The sequence below is a fragment of the Oncorhynchus gorbuscha genome, linkage group LG12 (assembly GCF_021184085.1).
Source record: "Oncorhynchus gorbuscha isolate QuinsamMale2020 ecotype Even-year linkage group LG12, OgorEven_v1.0, whole genome shotgun sequence".
Taxonomy (NCBI): domain Eukaryota; kingdom Metazoa; phylum Chordata; class Actinopteri; order Salmoniformes; family Salmonidae; genus Oncorhynchus; species Oncorhynchus gorbuscha.
Window position 1 is genome coordinate 84600003 of NC_060184.1, and position 19268 is coordinate 84619270.

At 42.1% G+C, this 19268-nt stretch overlaps 1 protein-coding gene across 1 annotated transcript; it reads right to left on the reverse strand.

Annotated features, from left to right (window-relative positions):
• Positions 1-16693: 16693 nt before the first annotated feature.
• LOC123990314 (tyrosine-protein kinase RYK) lies at positions 16694-17285 on the reverse strand. The gene has a single exon (XM_046290907.1). The coding sequence runs from the start codon at positions 17258-17260 to the stop codon at positions 16769-16771; it is 492 nt and encodes a 163-aa protein (XP_046146863.1). The 5' UTR covers positions 17261-17285; the 3' UTR covers positions 16694-16768.
• Between the last annotated feature and the right edge of the window lie 1983 nt (positions 17286-19268).

Genomic DNA, 19268 nt, shown 5'->3' on the forward strand with positions numbered 1-19268 from the left:
TGAGATGGGAGGAGTGGTAGATTGAGATGGGAGGAGTGGTAGATTGAGATGGGAGGGAGGAGTGGTAGATTGTAGATGAGGAGGAGTGGTAGATTGAGATAGGATTGATTTAGATGGGAGGAATGGTGATAGATTTAGATAGGAGGAGTGGTAGATTGAGATGGGAGGAGTGGTAGTGAGATAGGAGAGTGGTAGATTGAGATAGGAGGAGTGGTAGATTTAGATTGGTAGATTTAGATGGGAGGAGTGGTAGATTGAGATGGGAGGAGTGGTAGATTGAGATGGGAGGAGTGGTAGATTTAGATGGGAGGAGTGGTAGATTGAGATGGGAGGAGTGGTAGATTGAGATAGGAGGAGTGGTAGATTGAGATGGGAGGAGTGGTAGATTGAGATAGGAGGAGTGGTAGATTGAGATAGGAGGAGTGGTAGATTGAGATGGGAGGAGTGGTAGATTGAGATAGATTGGTAGATTGAGATAGGAGGAGTGGTAGATTGAGATGGGAGGAGTGGTAGATTGAGATGGGAGGAGGTAGTGAGATAGATTGATAGATTTAGATAGGAGGAGTGGTAGATTGAGATGGGAGATAGATTGAGATAGGAGGAGTGGTAGATTGAGATAGGAGGAGATTGAGGAGTGGTAGATTGAGATGGGAGGAGTGGTAGATTGAGATAGGGAATGGTGATAGATTTAGATAGGAGGAGTGGTAGATTGAGATGGGAGGAGTGGTAGATTGAGATAGGAGGAGTGGTAGATTGAGATAGGAGGAGTGGTAGATTTAGATGGGAGGAGTGGTAGATTTAGATGGGAGGAGTGGTAGATTGAGATGGGAGGAGTGGTAGATTAGATTGAGATAGATGGGAGGAGTGGTAGATTGAGATGGGAGGAGTGGTAGATTGAGATGGGAGGAGTGGTAGATTGAGATAGGGAATGGTGATAGATTGAGATAGTGGTAGATTTAGATGGGAGGAGTGGTAGATTTAGATGGGAGGAGTTGAGATAGGAGATTTAGATAGGGAATGGGTAGATTGAGATGGGAGGAGTGGTAGATTTAGATGGGAGAGTTAGAGATAGGAGGAGTGTAGATTTAGATTGAGATTTAGATGGGAGGAGTGGTAGATTTAGATGGGAGGAGTGGTAGATTTAGATGGGAGGAGTGGTAGATTTAGATGGGAGAGTGGTAGATTTAGATGGGAGGAGTGGTAGATTTAGATGGGAGGAGTGGTAGATTTAGATGCGAGGAGTGGTAGATTTAGGGAAGATAGATTGAGATGGGAGGAGTGGTAGATTGAGATAGGAGGAGTGGTAGATTGAGATAGGGAATGGTGATAGATTGAGATAGGAGGAGTGGTAGATTGAGATGGGAGTGGTAGATTTAGATGGGAGGAGTGGTAGATTGAGATGGGAGGAGTGGTAGATTGAGATTGAGATAGATGGGAGGATGGGATTTAGAGATTAGATTGAGATGGGAGGAGTGGTAGATTGAGATGGGAGGAGTGGTAGATTGATGGGATGAGATGGGAGGAGTGGTAGATTGAGATAGGAGGAGTGGTAGATTGAGATGGGAGGAGTGGTAGATTGAGATAGGAGGAGTGGTAGATTGAGATAGGAGGAGTGGTAGATTGAGATGGGAGGAGTGGTAGATTGAGATAGGGAGGAGATTGAGATGGGAGGAGTGGTAGATTAGATAGGAGGAGTGGTAGATTGAGATGGGAGGAGTGGTAGATTGAGATGGGAGGAGTGGTAGATTGAGATAGGGGAGATAGATTTAGATAGGAGGAGTGGTAGATTGAGATGGGAGGAGTGGTAGATTGAGATAGGAGGAGTGGTAGATTGAGATAGGAGGAGTGGTAGATTGAGATGGGAGGAGTGGTAGATTGAGATGGGAGGATTGTAGATTGAGATGGGAGGAGATGTAGTAGATTGTAGATGAGGGAGGAGTGGTAGATTGAGATAGGAGGAGTGGATTTAGATTGTAGATTTAGATGGGAGGAGTGGTAGATTGAGATGGGAGGAGGAGATTGAGATGGTGGTAGAGATTAGAGATGGTGGTAGATTGAGATGGGAGGAGTGGTAGATTGAGATAGGGAATGGTGATAGATTGAGATGAGGAGTGGTAGATGGGAGGAGTGGGATTTAGATGGAGATGGGAGAGTGGTAGATTTAGGAGTGGTAGATTGAGATAGATAGGAGGAGGTAGATTGAGATAGGGATGGTGATAGATTGAGATGGGAGGAGTGGTAGATTGAGATGGGAGGAGGAGATTTAGAGTAGGTAGATTTAGATAGGAGAGTGTAGATTTAGATGGGAGGAGATGGGAGGAGATTGGTAGATTGAGATGGGAGGAGTGGTAGATTGAGATGGGAGGAGTGTAGATTGAGATGGGAGGAGTGGTAGATTGAGATGGGAGGAGTGGTAGATTTAGATTGAGATAGGAGGAGTGGTAGATTGAGATAGGAGGAGTGGTAGATTGAGATGGGAGGAGTGGTAGATTTGGGAGAGTGGTAGATTGAGATAGGGAATGGTGATAGATTGAGATAGGAGGAGTGGTAGATTAGATTGAGATTGAGATGGGAGGAGTGGTAGATTGAGATGGGAGGAGTGGATTAGATTGGAGATTGGAGGAGATTGAGATATGGTGATAGATTGAGATAGGAGGAGTGGTAGATTGAGATGGGAGAGTGGTAGATTGAGATAGGAGGAGTGGTAGATTGAGATGGGAGGAGTGGTAGATTGAGATAGGAGGAGTGGTAGATTGAGATTGAGAGTGGTAGATTGAGAGGAGGAGTGGTAGATTGAGATGAGATGGTAGGAATAGGAGGATGGTGATAGTGATAGATTGAGAGATAGGAGGAGTGGTAGATTGAGGATAGATTGAGATAGGGATGGTGGTAGATTGAGATAGGAGGAGGAGATTGGTAGATTGATAGATAGGAGGAGTGATTGAGATAGATTGAGATAGATAGAGGAGGGTAGATTGAGATAGGAGGAGTGGTAGATTGAGATAGGAGGAGTGGATAGAGTGAGATTGAGAGGAGGAGTGGTAGATTGAGATAGGAGGAGTGGTAGATGAGATGATGGTGATATGAGATAGGAGGAGTGGTAGATTTAGATGGGAGGAGTGGTAGATTGAGATGGGAGGAGTGGATAGATTGAGATAGGAGGAGTGGTAGATTGAGATGGGAGATTGAGATGAGATAGGGAGTGGTAGATTGAGATAGGAGATTGAGATAGGAGGAGTGGTAGATTGAGATAGGAGGAGGGTGGTAGATTGAGATAGGAGGAGTGGTAGATTGAGATAGATTGGAGGAGTGGTAGATTGAGATAGGAGGAGTGGTAGATTGAGTGAGTGGTAGATTGAGATAGGAGGAGTGGTAGATTGAGATAGGAGGAGTGGTAGATTGAGATAGGAGGAGTGGTAGATTGAGATAGGAGGAGTGGTAGATTGAGATGGGAGGAGTGGTAGATTGAGATAGGGGAATGGTGGTAGATTGAGATAGGAGGAGTGGTAGATTGAGATGGGGAATGGGATAGATTGAGATAGGAGGAGTGGTAGATTGAGATAGGAGGAGTGGTAGATTGAGATAGGAGGAGTGGTAGATTGAGAGGAGTGGTAGAGAGATAGGGAATGGTAGATTGAGATAGGAGGAGTGGTAGATTGAGATGGGGATGGTGATAGATTGAGATAGGAGGAGTGGTAGATTGAGATAGGAGGAGTGGTAGATTGAGATAGGAGTGGTAGTGGTAGATTTAGGAGGAGTGGTAGAGATAGGAGGTAGTGAGATAGGAGGAGTGGTAGATTGAGATAGGGAATGGTGATAGATTGAGATAGGAGGAGGGTAGATTGAGATAGGAGGAGTGGTAGATTTAGATGAGGAGGAGTGGTAGATTGAGATAGGAGGAGTGGTAGATTGAGATTGGTAGATTGAGGAGGAGTGGTAGATTGAGATAGGGAATGGTGATAGATTGAGATAGGAGGAGTGGTAGGTGAGATTGGTAGATTGAGATAGGAGGAGTGGTAGATTGAGATAGGAGGATGGTAGTGAGGTAGATTGAGATAGGGAATGGTGATAGATTGAGATAGGAGGAGTGGTAGATTGAGATGGGGAATTAGATTGAGATAGGAGGAGTGGTAGATTGAGATAGGAGGAGTGGTAGATTGAGATAGGAGGAGTGGTAGATTGAGATAGGAGGAGTGGTAGATTGAGATAGGAGGAGTGGTAGATTGAGATAGGGAATGGTGATAGATTGAGATAGGAGGAGTGGTAGATTGAGATAGGAGGAGTGGTAGATTGAGATAGGAGGAGTGGTAGATTGAGATAGGAGTAGTGGTAGATTGAGATAGGGAATGGTGATAGATTGAGATAGGAGGAGTGGTAGATTGAGATAGGAGGAGTGGTAGATTTAGATAGGAGGAGTGGTAGATTGAGATAGGAGGAGTGGTAGATTTAGATAGGAGGAGTGGTAGATTGAGATAGGGAATGGTGATAGATTGAGATAGGAGGAGTGGTAGATTTAGATGGGAGGAGTGGTAGATTGAGATAGGAGGAGTGGTAGATTGAGATAGGGAATGGTGATAGATTGAGATAGGAGGAGTGGTAGATTGAGATAGGAGGAGTGGTAGATTGAGATAGGAGGAGTGGTAGATTGAGATAGGGAATGGTGATAGATTGAGATAGGAGGAGTGGTAGATTTAGATGGGAGGAGTGGTAGATTGAGATGGGAGGAGTGGTAGATTGAGATAGGAGGAGTGGTAGATTGAGATGGGAGGAGTGGTAGATTGAGATAGGAGGAGTGGTAGATTGAGATAGGAGGAGTGGTAGATTGAGATGGGAGGAGTGGTAGATTGAGATAGGAGGAGATGTGGTAGATTGAGATGGGAGGAGTGGTAGATTGAGATAGGAGGAGTGGTAGATTGAGATAGGAGGAGTGGTAGATTGAGATAGGAGGAGTGGTGATAGATTGAGATAGGAGGAGTGGTAGATTGAGATAGGAGGAGTGGTAGATTGAGATAGGAGGAGTGGTAGATTGAGATAGGAGGAGTGGTAGATTGAGATAGGGAATGGTGATAGATTGAGATAGGAGGAGTGGTAGATTGAGATGGGGAATGGTGATAGATTGAGATAGGAGGAGTGGTAGATTGAGATAGGAGGAGTGGTAGATTGAGATAGGAGGAGTGGTAGATTGAGATAGGAGGAGTGGTAGATTGAGATAGGAGGAGTGGTAGATTGGGATAGGGAATGGTGATAGATTGAGATAGGAGGAGTGGTAGATTGAGATAGGAGGAGTGGTAGATTGAGATAGGAGGAGTGGTAGATTGAGATAGGAGGAGTGGTAGATTGAGATAGGAGGAGTGGTAGATTGAGATAGGGAATGGTGATAGATTGAGATAGGAGGAGTGGTAGATTGAGATAGGGAATGGTGATAGATTGAGATAGGAGGAGTGGTAGATTGAGATGGGAGGAGTGGTAGATTGAGATAGGAGGAGTGGTAGATTGAGATGGGAGGAGTGGTAGATTGAGATGGGAGGAGTGGTAGATTGAGATGGGAGGAGTGGTAGATTGAGATGGGAGGAGTGGTAGATTGAGATGGGAGGAGTGGTGTCACGCCTTGGTCTTAGTATTTTGTGTTTTCTTTAATGATTTGTTCAGGCCAGGGTGTGACATGGGGTTATTGTATTGTCGTATTGGTTTTTTTGTAGGCATTGGGATTGTGGTTGATTAGGGGTGTGTCTAGTATAGGCTTGGCTGCCTGAGGCGGTTCTCAATCAGAGTCAGGTGATTCTTGTTGTCTCTGATGGGGAACCGTATTTAGGTAGCCTGGGTTTCACTGTGTATTTTGTGGGTGTTTGTTCCTGTCTCTGTGTAGTGTTCACCAGATAGGCTGTAATAGGTTTCACGTTCCGTTTGTTGTTTTGTATTTATTCAGTTATTTCATGTATCGCTCTTCCTTCATTAAAGACATGAGTAACCACCACGCTGCATTTCGTTCTGACTCTCTTTCAACAAACGAAGAACGCCGTTACAAGTGGTACATTTAGATAGGAGGAGTGGTAGATTGAGATGGTGTAGGTGATGTCTTACTACTCGAAAGTCGTCTTCATTCTCACTCAAAAAACTCCTGTGGCTTATTTTTCAAATTGGCATGTTTTGTTTCTAAATGTCTGCGCAAGATCGAAGGTTTCATTGATTTGTGAGATAATACTTTTGCACATATAACACACTGTGGCTGAGGAAAGACACTACTCCCAATATAAGTGAACCCCAAATCAATGTAGTTCTCATCATATTTGCGCCTCTTTGATGGTCCAACGTCCCTGTCTGTTGTTCGTCCCTGTCTGTTGTTCGTCCCTGTCTGTTGCTTTCCCAGGTAAGGGGACAGTAGCTTGGTACTTTCCCAGGTAAGGGGGCAGTAGCTTGGTACTTTCCCAGGTAAGGGGCAGTAGCTTGGTGCTTTCCCAGGTAAGGGGGCAGTAGCTTGGTGTTTTCCTGAGTAAGGGGCAGTAGCTTGGTGTTTTCCTGGGTAAGGGGCAGTAGCTTGGTGCTTTCCTGGGTAAGGGGACAGTAGCTTGGTACTTTCCTGGGTAAGGGGTCAGTAGCTTGGTGCTTTCCCTGGTAAGGGGGCAGTAGCTTGGTGCTTTCCCTGGTAAGGGGACAGTAGCTTGGTGATTTCCCAGGTAAGGGGCCAGTAGCTTGGTGCTTTCCCAGGTAAGTGTACAGTAGCTTGGTGCTTTCCCTGGTAAGGGGACAGTAGCTTGGTGCTTTCCTGGTAAGGGGCCAGTAGCTTGGTGCTTTCCCAGGTAAGGCGCCAGTAGCTTGGTGCTTTCCCAGGTAAAGGGCCAGTAGCTTGGTGCTTTCCCAGGTAAAGGGCCAGTAGCTTGGTGCTTTCCCAGGTAAGGGGCCAGTAGCTTGGTGCTTTCCCAGGTAAGGGGCCAGTAGCTTGGTGCTTTCCCAGGTAAGGGGCCAGTAGCTTGGTGCTTTCCCTGGTAAGGGGTCAGTAGCTTGGTGCTTTCCTGGTAAGGGGACAGTAGCTCTTCATCTGCATCAGATTCACAACTGTCAGTGTCCATGCTAGCTGGGCTAACTGCTGCCCAGAAAAGGCTCTGGTGACAATATAGTTTCAAGTTCTATTGTACAGTGAAAGAAAGACAATATTTTGGAATTTGTTTCACTATACAATTGTTTCCCAAGCTCTACCCAACATTGCAGTAATCAATATCTCCTCATCCCTCTAACCCCCCACACCTCCTCCCTCCTCTCCGTCTCTGTCTCTCTCTGTGTGTGTGTGTGTGTGTGTGTGTGTGTGTGTGTGTGTGTGTGTGTGTGTGTGTGTGTGTGTGTGTGTGTGTGTGTGTGTGTGTGTGTGTGTGTGTGTGTGTGTGTGTGTGTGTGTGTGTGTGTGTGTGTGTGTGTGTGTGTGTGTGTGTGTGTGACCTCTCTCCTCTCAGGACCTCTCTCCTCTCAGGACCTCTCTCCTCTCCTCTCAGGACCTCTCTCCTCTCAGGACCTCTCTCCTCTCAGGACCTCTCTCCTCTCCTCTCAGGACCTCTCTCCTCTCAGGATCTCTCTCCTCTCAGGACCTCTCTCCTCTCAGGACCTCTCTCCTCTCAGGACCTCTCTCCTCTCAGGACCTCTCTCCTCTCAGGACCTCTCTCCTCTCAGGACCTCTCTCCTCTCCTCTCAGGACCTCTCTCCTCTCCTCTCAGGACCTCTCTCCTCTCCGGACCTCTCTCCTCTCCTCTCCGGACCTCTCTCCTCTCCTCTCAGGACCTCTCTCCTCTCCTCTCAGGACCTCTCTCCTCTCCTCTCAGGACCTCTCAGGACCTCTCTCCTCTCAGGACCTCTCTCCTCTCCTGAATTGGGTGCCATTTGGGATTAATGGTGTCAGTAACAACCCCCCGCTACCAAGTACTCGTCTGTTGTCCTGGTGAACCGAAGTGTTTATGGGCTGTCAACACAAAGTGTCTCTTCTACTGCATTCAGGATGATGCTAAAACAATTTACTCTCATCCACTCCCCACTGGGATAATCCCAAGGTTGAAATGTAGGTTAAAGCTTTGTTTAAATTCTTCTTTTGTTGCTAAGTTAAAGTAGAATATTAAATATGTTCTTTTGTGTGTTTTTTAAGACAGAAATACAGAGAGAGAGAGATGTATGTCTTTCTTTGGTACGTTTAGTTGTGTTTCTTTATCTATGTGGATGGAGAGATGTGTTTGAGGCGGTATTTAGAGAGAGGGTGTGGGAGGAAGCTTTAAGATGCTCAGAGACTCCATAGAGGAATCAGATGTTAATGCAGAGGGATAGAGAGGACACGTTTGTAGCTGTGAGCTCAGGGGGACCACTGCTGTTTATCTGAAGAGAATGGAAAGTACTTTGAAAACAGCAGGGGTGCGTTCCGTTTGGGAATATGTAGGTGTTGCACTCCTTGGCAAAAAAATAAAAATAATACGTGTAATTTTCTCACTTCCTGTTTCAAGGCCTCCTACTCAAACACGGTTTCCACTCTAACTGATGCATGTTTGGGGCCCTCCAACAATCTCCCTTGTTTAAGAAAATACTTAACGGTATGTTGAGTACTGTACAACATTATTTTAAAAAAAGTACATTATTGACAAACAGATTTAGCAGAAGTGGACTATTGTCTGTGGAACAACAAGATGTCTCCTTCTCTTTTCAGAGACACTGAGACAGGGTAGCAGGGCAAGGCCCTGGTCTCTCACCCTCTATTCAGGAGACACGGACAAGGGAAGGGCTAATCGAAGGGCTAATCCAGCCTGATTAGACTCTGAACAACGATGAGCCAACTGACCCTCAAAATCCTTTTTGATTCGGTATAAGGATGTTCCTTGTCATGTATTTACAGACTGTGTTTCTTAAGTGTCTGAGTTTCTGTAAGTCTGTAAGGTCTAGAATAAGAATCACCTTTATTTGCCACAAGATCACTTGCCAATCATTCACTCTACAGTTTGCATGGTCAATGCAACGATATGTTGTTGACAATGATGCTGCTTTCCACTTTGTGTCTCAATATAAATCCACTAGAGTTCTATAATTACACTATTGGATTGTGTTTCTTACTGTCTGCAAACAGCTAGTTTGTCTTTTCTTAGCAAGGTGTGGCTAAAACAAATAGTGTTAGCTGCTAATGCTAATTGATAGTTAGCTGGCTAGGTAGCTAGCTAATAAATGAACTGAGTCAAAGCAAACGTAGATAATTATATACAGCCTGATACCAATGATGGTGTAGGCCTAGATCTGCATGTTGTTTGTCCAACAGTAAATAGATATGATAGCTACTTGAAGTAAGAGACAACATTTAATGTAGCCAAATATTATAGGGTCCCACTCCCTTGGGAAACACTTTGTTTCCTACCCTGTCACAATAATAGGATGTCCATTGAGATCTCCTAAACTATTCTCCATTGAGATCCTATTAAACTATTCTCCATTGAGATCTCCTAAACTATTCTCCATTGAGATCCTATTAAACTATTCTCCATTGAGATCCTATTAAACTATTCTCCATTGAGCTCTCCTAAACTATTCTCCATTGAGATCCTATTAAACTATTCTCCATTGAGATCCTATTAAACTATTCTCCATTGAGATCCTATTAAACTATTCTCCATTGAGATCCTATTAAACTATTCTCCATTGAGCTCTCCTAAACTATTCTCCATTGAGATCCTATTAAACTATTCTCCATTGAGATCCTATTAAACTATTCTCCATTGAGATCCTATTAAACTATTCTCCATTGAGATCCTATTAAACTATTCTCCATTGAGATCCTATTAAACTATTCTCCATTGAGATCCTATTAAACTATTCTCCATTGAGATCCTATTCTTAGTCCGCCCCATCCCGGATCCGGGATCGTGACTACAGCCTCAAGCTCATTACCATAACGCAAATTAGCGATTTCTGAAAATTGCAAATTAAATGAAATAAATATGCCTATCCTCAAGCTTATCCTTTTCTTAACAATCCTGTCGTCTCAGATTTTCAAAATATGCTTTAGAACCAGAGAAAATCAATAATTTGTGTAAGAGTGGTGATAGCTAGCTTAGCATTTAGCGTTAGCATTTAGCACGCAACATATTCACAAAAACCAGCAAAGGGATCAAATAAAATAATTTACCTTTGAAGAACTTCAGATGTTTCAATGAGGAGACTCTCAGTTACATAGCAGATGTCCAGTTTTTCCTGAAAGATGCTTGTGTAGGACACAACGTTCCGTTTTGTTACTATGCATTTGGCTACCGAAACTAACCGAAAATTCAGTCACCTAAACGTCAAACTTTTTTCCGAATTAACTCCATAATATCGACTGAAACATGGAAAACGTTGTTTGAATCAATCCTCAAGGTGTTTTGTCATATATCTCTTCATTGAAATCCCTTCCCTGGAAGCGTGCATTCTTCTCTGATTCGGATGGAAAAATACTGGTACCTGACTTTTGCGCACCAATTTCCACGCAGACACCGTGCGGGACACTTGGTAATTGTAGGCTCTTATGGTCAATCTTCCAATGATATGCCTACAAATACGTCACAATGCTGCAGACACCTGGGGGAAACGATAGGAAGTGTCCGTTCATTCCTGTCGCATTCACAGCCATATAAGGAGATCATGGAAAACGTGCCTCCAGAAATCCTGTTGATTTCCTGGTCACTCAAACATCTTGGTTTTGCCTGTAGATTTTGTTCTATGGCACTCACAGTGAAAATCTTTACAGTTCTGGAAACGTCAGAGTGTCTTCTTTCCAAAACTATCAATTCCAAGCATAGTCGAGCATCTTTTCGTGACAAAATATTGCGCTTAAAACGGGCATGTCTTTTTATCCAAAAATGAAATACTGCCCCTAGAGTCTTAACAGGTTTTAAACTATTCTCCATTGAGCTCCTATTAAACTATTCTCCATTGAGATCCTATTAAACTATTCTCCATTGAGATCTCCTAAACTATTCTCCATTGAGATCCTATTAAACTATTCTCCATTGAGATCTCCTAAACTATTCTCCATTGAGATCTCCTAAACTATTCTCCATTGAGATCCTATTAAACTATTCTCCATTGAGATCCTATTAAACTATTCTCCATTGAGATCCTATTAAACTATTCTCCATCGAGATCCTATTAAACTATTCTACATTGAGATCCTATTAAACTATTCTCCATTGAGATCCTATTAAACTATTCTCCATTGAGATCCTATTAAACTATTCTCCATTGAGTTCTCCTAAACTATTCTCCATTGAGATCTCCTAAACTATTCTCCATTGAGATCCTATTAAACTATTCTCCATTGAGATCCTATTAAACTATTCTCCATTGAGATCCTATTAAACTATTATCCATTGAGATCCTATTAAACTATTCTCCATTGAGATCTCCTAAACTATTCTCCATTGAGATCCTATTAAACTATTCTCCATTGAGATCTCCTAAACTATTCTCCATTGAGATCCTATTAAACTATTCTCCATTGAGATCCTATTAAACTATTCTCCATTGAGATCCTATTAAAATATTCTCCATTGAGATCCTATTAAACTATTCTCCATTGAGATCCTATTAAACTATTCTCTATTGAGATCCTATTAAACTATTCTCCATTGAGATCCTATTAAACTATTCTCCATTGAGATCCTATTAAACTATTCTCTATTGAGATCTCCTAAACTATTCTCCATTGAGATCCTATTAAACTAATCGAGGGGATATGTCATCAACACTCAAAGTTACAGAATGATCTGAACATGATAGCCATTGTCTATTTTTTTATTTTTTTATTTCACCTTTATTTAACCAGGTAGGCAAGTTGAGAACACCTTTATTTAACCAGGTAGGCAAGTTGAGAACACCTTCATTGAACCAGGTAGGCTAGTTGAAAACACCTTTATTTAACCAGGTAGGCTAGTTGAGAACACCTTTATTTAACCAGGGAGGCTAGTTGAGAACACCTTTATTTAACCAGGTAGGCTAGTTGAAAACACCTTTATTTAACCAGGTAGGCAAGTTGAGAACACCTTTATTTAACCAGGTAGGCTAGTTGAGAACACCTTTATTTAACCAGGTAGGCAAGTTGAGAACAAGTTCTCATTTACAATTGCGACCTGGCCAAGATAAAGCAAAGCAGTTCGACAGATACAACGATACAGAGTTACACATGGAGTAAAACAAACATACAGTCAATAATACAGTATAAACAAGTCTATATACGATGTGAGCAAATGAGGTGAGATAAGGGAGGTAAAGGCAAAAAAAGGCCATGGTGGCAAAGTAAATACAATATAGCAAGTAAAACACTGGAATGGTAGATTTGCGATTGTGGTCAGAGAGAAATCCAAACCAGTCTATTCAGAATGAATGACAGTGGACAGTGGAGGTGATGCATTTCCTATTTTTACTGAGGTAGGAAAATAAAAGTAAGGCATCTGATATATCAGTAATTGTAATATAATTATAAAAACAGTTTATACGGGGTATTATACAAAATGTCTGAATAAATAGCCTCTAAAATACAGTCATTAGTGAAAGTCCAAACACCCCCTTGCACTTTCTTCACATTTTCATGCCTTAAAATTACTTCTAAAAAGGGATTAAATTAGATTACTTTCCTACCGACGTACACAAACTATTCCATGTAAGAAAGCCCCTTAATTAGTCCAGGGTTCATATATGTTTAATCTGACCTCTTGATAGAAAACTTCACAAGTGAAGTATCTAAAATTGGCCCTTTCAGAAAAAACTGCGAATGTTAACAGTCCTATAAAAACGTGTTTTTTTACTCCAATGCCTCTCAAAAGGACAATGTGGACATTTAGAGAGAGTGTGAACAAGTCCTGTGTCTGCAGCCATGGCAGACTGGAGATTGTGAATGGGCTTTTTACAGGTCACAGATTCCATTCAGCGCTGTGACATTGTTATTATCTGATGCTTACAGACGGGACTAAGTCATATTCTAATCATTCCGCGGCAACGACTTAAAGCAGAATGATCCTCTGACTGCTGCAGCCTCAGACGTCGTTGACTCTAAGTAAGAAACACAGTATAACAATGAAAAGGAGACACTCGTTTAGTTTCTCACCCCTTGCAGTAGAAGATCTGGGGGGGGGGCACTACTTCTGACCACAGCCCTATGTGGAATATGCACTATATACTGTGTGCTATATAGAAGATATCTCTCTCTCATCCTCTCTGAGTTTGGTATTCTCCCAGCTTCAATGCGAACAGACTGAGACATTCATTTCCCCCTGATCATAAATCTCTGGTATGAAATCTTGCTCTCTGTGTACAGAACAGAACGGTTTGCCCGAGGCACTAGTGTTATTGCTCTATTAGTCAGTTATTACCTAGCGATCACAGAGAGTAGAGCCTCCCTCCTCCCTCCCTCTGCCCGCCGCCTCGTTCATTTCATTTATCAGTATAAACATTGGAAGCATCTTATGGACATAGGCACTGAGGGTTCGGATCAGTGTTTCTCTCGGAGGGATCGGTGGCCTACGCTAACAGGACCTCCAGCTAGACCAGAGGGGTGGGAACACTCCAGTCCTTGACTGCCTGATTGTTGTCACACTCCCCCCCCCATCCCTAGCAAACACAGATGATTAATCAAATTAAACTGAAGATAATGATTAGGTAATTTTAGCATTAGTATTACTACAGTACCTTACTAGCTTTTGTTAGACAGCATTCAACATTGTGTGTGCAGCACGAAGTAGGTAGCTAGCTGGTTAGCAGCATTGTTTCAGTGACTGGCTTAGCTGGCATACTAATGTTAGACGTATTTATTACCCATAATCAAAATGCATAAATACTGCTCATTGAAGCACGAAATCCTTAACTAGATGTCAAAAACTTACAAATATCAACATTATTTACATTTATTGATCTTCGATTAATTCAGTTTTGAGGCAGAAATGGGTTTCAGCAGACGATGTCACCTCGGTAGCATGTTCAGATGTTAGACAACCAGTGGTGGAAAGTACTTAAGTAAAAACACTTTAAAAAGTACTATTTAAGTAGTTTGTTGTGGTATTTGTACTTTACTATTAATATTTTTGACAACTTTTACATTTTACTTCAATACATTCCCAAAGAAAATTATTTACTTTTTATTCCATACATTTTCCCTGACACCCAAAAGTACTTACCTCAGCTAAAGAATACATGTCCCTTTAGCAGGACCCTGTCTTTCAAAGACATTTAGTAAAAATGCAAATAACTTCACAGATCTTCATTGTAAAGGGTTTAAACACTGTTTCCCCATGCTTGTTCAATGAACCATAAACAATTAATGAACATGCAATGGTTGATAATTAAGACACTAACAGGTTACAGACAGACTTTCACTTCTTGCGGATCTGTGGGACGTCCCACCTCGCCAACATCCGGTGAAATTGCAAAATACAACATTTGTAATATTAAACATTTATGAAAATGCAAGTGTCTTACATAGTTTGAAAGCTTAATGTCTTGTTAATCCAGCCGCGTTGTCAAATTTCAAAAAGGCTTTACGGCGAAAGCATACCATGCGATTATCTGAGGACAGCGCCCTGCGTACAAAAGCATACAAACATTTTCCAAACAAGCAGAGGCATCACGAAAGTCAGAAATAGAGATGAAATAAATCACTTAACTTTGAAGATCTTCATCTGGTTGCAATCCCAAGGGTCCCAGCTGCATAACAAATGGTTCTTTTGTTCGATAAAGTCCTTCTAAAGTCCTTCCTATCCCAAAAAAAGTCAGTTTAGTTGCCGCCATCAGCTTGACTCAGTAATCCACCGGTTTCCCTTGTTCAAAATGCAAATGAATCCCAAAAGTTACCAATAAACCTTAATATGTAAATAAACTATACAATTTAAGGAAGAGAATAGTTCATTACCTAAGAGAAATGACGAAGTGCGCGCCCTCATCCATACATGCCAAAATATTGCAGCCAAAATGGGAGCCAGAAAAATGACAAATTCTAGCTCATTTATTATCATTTATTTATTATTTTTTATATCCAAATACCTCCGTTAGTTTGATGCCCAGGAATCCACCGGAAATAGCGGTCACGACAACGCAGACAAAAATTCCAAATTATATCCATAATGTCGATAGAAACATGGAAACGTTTTTATAATCAATCCTCAAGGTGTTTTTCAAATATCTATTCGATAATATATCAACTGGGACAGTTGGCTTTTCACTAGGACCGGGCAGAAAAATGGCTACCTCTCTGTTTAGCGCAAAAATCACACTGAGAGCCAACAACTGACCACTTACGCAATGTGGACGTTTACGCTCATTCTTCAAAATAAAGGCCTGAAACTACGTCTAAAGGCTGTAGACACCTTAGGGAAGCCACAGACAAAGGAATGTGGTTGATATCCCTTTCAATGGGCAATAGGGATGCATAGAAAGACAAGGGTTTCAAAATAAGAGTCACTTCCTGTTTGGATTTTTCTCAGGCTTTCGCCTGCAATATCAGTTATGTTATACTCAGACAATATTTGTACAGTTTTGGAAACTTTAGAGTGTTTTCTATCCTAAGCGATCAATTATATGCATTATTATTATACGTTATTTTTCCAAAAATAAAAACACTGCCCCCTAGCTTCAAGACGATAACCTCTCTGGTGCAGGCATTCCGCTAGCGACCCACCTCAACAACACCTGGTGAAATTGCAGAGCGCCAAATTTAAAAACAGAGAAATAGTCATAATAAACATTCATAAAAAGTACAAGTGTTATACATCGGCTTAAAGATGAACTTCTTGTTAATCGCTTTGTCAGATTTCAAAAAGGCTTTACGGCGAAAGCATACCCTGCCATTATGTGAGGACAGTGCCCCGCTTACAAAAACAAACAAGTAAAGGAGTTACAAAAGTAGCGATAAAATGATTCACTTACCTTTGAAGATCTTCCTATGGTCACAAGAGTCCAAGCTACACAATTGTTTTTTGTTTTGTTCGATAAAGTCCCAAAAACTCTGTTTTGTTGGCACGTTTTGTTCAGTAATCCACTGGCTCAATGGCGGTCAAAACATGCAGACTAATACATCCTACTAGTACCGGTAAAGTTCATTGAAACATGTCAAACGATGTTTATAATTCATCCTCAGGTTGTCAATTGTCTAAATAATCAATAATATTTCAACAATAGCATATTCAATAGAAAGGAAAAACAACGAAGGGTGCGCAGTCAGTCACACACAAAACCAGCACTGCATGATTCTACAGACAGAAAGGTCTCATTCTTCTTCATTTTTCAGAAAACAAGCCTGAAACAATGTCTAAAGACTGTTGACATCTAGTGGAAGCCATAGGAACTGCAATCTGGGTCCTAACCCATTAGGTACTCTATAGGCATTCAATTGATAACTACCCACATAAAAAAAATAACACTTCCTGAATGGATTTTAGTCAGGTTTTCACCTGCCATATCAGTTCTGTTATACTCACGGACATTATTTTAACAGTTTTGGAAACTTTAGAGTGTCCTCCTTTCTCCTTATCCTCTCTCCTATCCTCCTCATCTTATCTACATTTACATTTACATTACATTTAAGTCATTTAGCAGACGCTCTTATCCAGAGCGACTTACAACGACCTCGGAGTATCCATTTGAAGCACAAGTTATAGAAACCTCACTCTGAAAATAAATTCTCATAATAATGAAAGTCTTCTTTCTTTTCTGCCGTTGTGATTAGTGCTGTCCAGTAACTCCTGGGCCTGCTGGTCCTTCGGGCCTGGTCCGTACAGAAGCCTGGGGCTAGATTTTACACGTAGGCCCCCAACGCTGCATGAAACTCAGTCAGACACTGGACCAGCTGCTGGAACTTAGGCCTCTCCTCTGGATCCAGGGCCCAGCAACAGGCCATCACTGCAAACAGTTCATCAGGACAGTTGATTGGCTGTGCTATTCTATATCCGTCCTTCAGATAGGCTGCCATCTCGAAGGGGTCGATGTCCACGTAGGGCGTCTGTCCCAAGGTCATCAACTCCCACAGGGTCACGCCAAACGCCCACACATCACTAGCACTAGAGAAGTCATGGTTGAGCAGGCTCTCCAGGGCCATCCAGCGGACCGGCCTGTTCTCGTTGTCTCCCAGACAGTGGTAGTCCATAGGGAACAGGTCTCTGGACAGGGCGTTGTCACAGATCTTCACCTGCATGCTGTCGTCAATAACACAGTTCCTGGCGGCCAGGTCTTTGTGGATGACCTCTCTCCTGGCCAGGTAGCTCATCCCACATGCGATCTGGATCGCCATGTGGACCAAGTCCTGCTGAGAGACTGCCTCTCCTCCACCGTCCTCTCTTCTCCTCTCTCCTACTCCACTCTCCACCACTCTCATCTCTTACTCTCTCCACCTCCCCTCTCTCCTCATCTCTCCTCCTATTTCATCTACTCTCTTCTCCTCCCGTCCTCTCCTCTGTCCTCCTCTCCTCCATTATCCTCCTCTCTCATCCCCTCCTCTCTCATCTCTTCTTCTCTCCTCCCTTCTCCTCTCCTGTTGTCTCATCTCCTTCTCTCCTCTCTCCTATGCACTCCTATCTCCTCTCCTCCTCTCTCCTCATCCCCACTTCTCTCTCCTCTCACATCTCCTCCACTGTCCTCCTCTCTCTTTCACTCCCCTCCTTTCCTCTGGGAGTCTTAGCCTCAGGCTATTTATCCCTGAACCTGTGTAGTAATTACCATAGTATTTAATATAATGCTAAGGCAATCAGAAGGTGATAACATGCAATTTAGATATGTCCTCAGACTAGTGCTATCTACCAATGTACATAAGCTATGTAAGGTCTCCATCTTCCACAAGACAAAGTGCCCATCTCTTAAAATGTCAAACTGTAGTGATTTAATCTGAATATTTTCAATTGATTTGCATGTCTCCCTGCACTAGCTCTGAGGCCCTTATTGACATTGATTAACTGATCTCATCTTGGGCAGGATTTGTCCCCCAGACAAGGCATTTTCTTTGCCAGTTGTCTCCCTGTTTCTTTTTTTTTCTCTCCTTCCACCTCTTCTTCTTCCTATTACGTTTCTCTTCCTGCTAGTGTATTATCTGTAACTTCTACCCCCCGGCCCCGGCAGTGTCGTCTTTAGGGTGACATGCAGAGGATCAATGCTGTGCTGGATATATTTAGTTTTTTAAGGGATGGATCAGCTTAATATTGTGGAAAGATTGTTGTTTCCATCAATGTAATTGTCTGCATCATTTCCAATCTCCCACATATCTTTTTGGGGGTAAATATATATATCATATACATACATACCAATATAAATGTATATATACATATGTATACATAAACATACATACATGCACACACCTATACATACACGTAATATATATATATATAAACACACACACACACACATACCTACCTACCTACATACATACATACGTAAATACATATATACACATACATATATACATGTATACACATACAGATACACACATACATACATATATATATATATATACACACATATATATATATACACACATATATGTATGTGTCATAAACCTATCCCCCAGGCCAACGTCATGACAGTATATATACATTCATACTGTCATGATGTTGGCCTGGGGGTAGGTTTATGACAGTCATAAATACCTCTTCCCCCCTTTTTCCTCTCTCTACCCGACTGAGGTTACATTTAAAAAAAACTTGGTTAACATAGAGATTCTGGAAACGTCAGAATGTGGGGGGAAATGAACTATATTCTGGTAATCCGAACAATTTAATATATGCAGTGGTACTTCATGAATATGATGTCAGTTCGGTTGTCATCTGAGACATACTCATCAATGACAAGATTACATGAACTCTACAGTGGAAAGTCTACACATCAGAGTTATCGGATTCACATAGTATTGTTGTTCAATTTAAGTGTTTGAATATGAAATTATTTGTGACCGGATGAAATGTGATTGTAGCTTCTAAAATGTGAGATTTAGGGTTTTCATAAGGTTAGGGCTGCTCACTCAGTGGCCCGCCCACGTGAAGGGAAAAGGGCTATAAAACTGTTCAAACACACCCTCCTCTCCCTTCCTATATAAGCCCTTGACAACAACATAACTAGCTGTTCCGAGGATATGAGGGCGACAGTCCTATGTCAGAATGGTTCAGAACGAAGCCAACTTCAGCATGAGCTTTGGTTGCGAATGGTATGAACTTTGAACTCTTATTCACTACAGAAGTGATATCTCCTAGCTGTTGAGTTAGCGACCTCAGCTGCAAACACAGGTTAGGAAGGAACAGACAGAGTATCCCGTC

Bases quoted from the DNA above. Each gene is read 5' to 3' on its own strand.
- LOC123990314 (XM_046290907.1), bottom strand. From the start codon at position 17,260: ATGGCGATCCAGATCGCATGTGGGATGAGCTACCTGGCCAGGAGAGAG.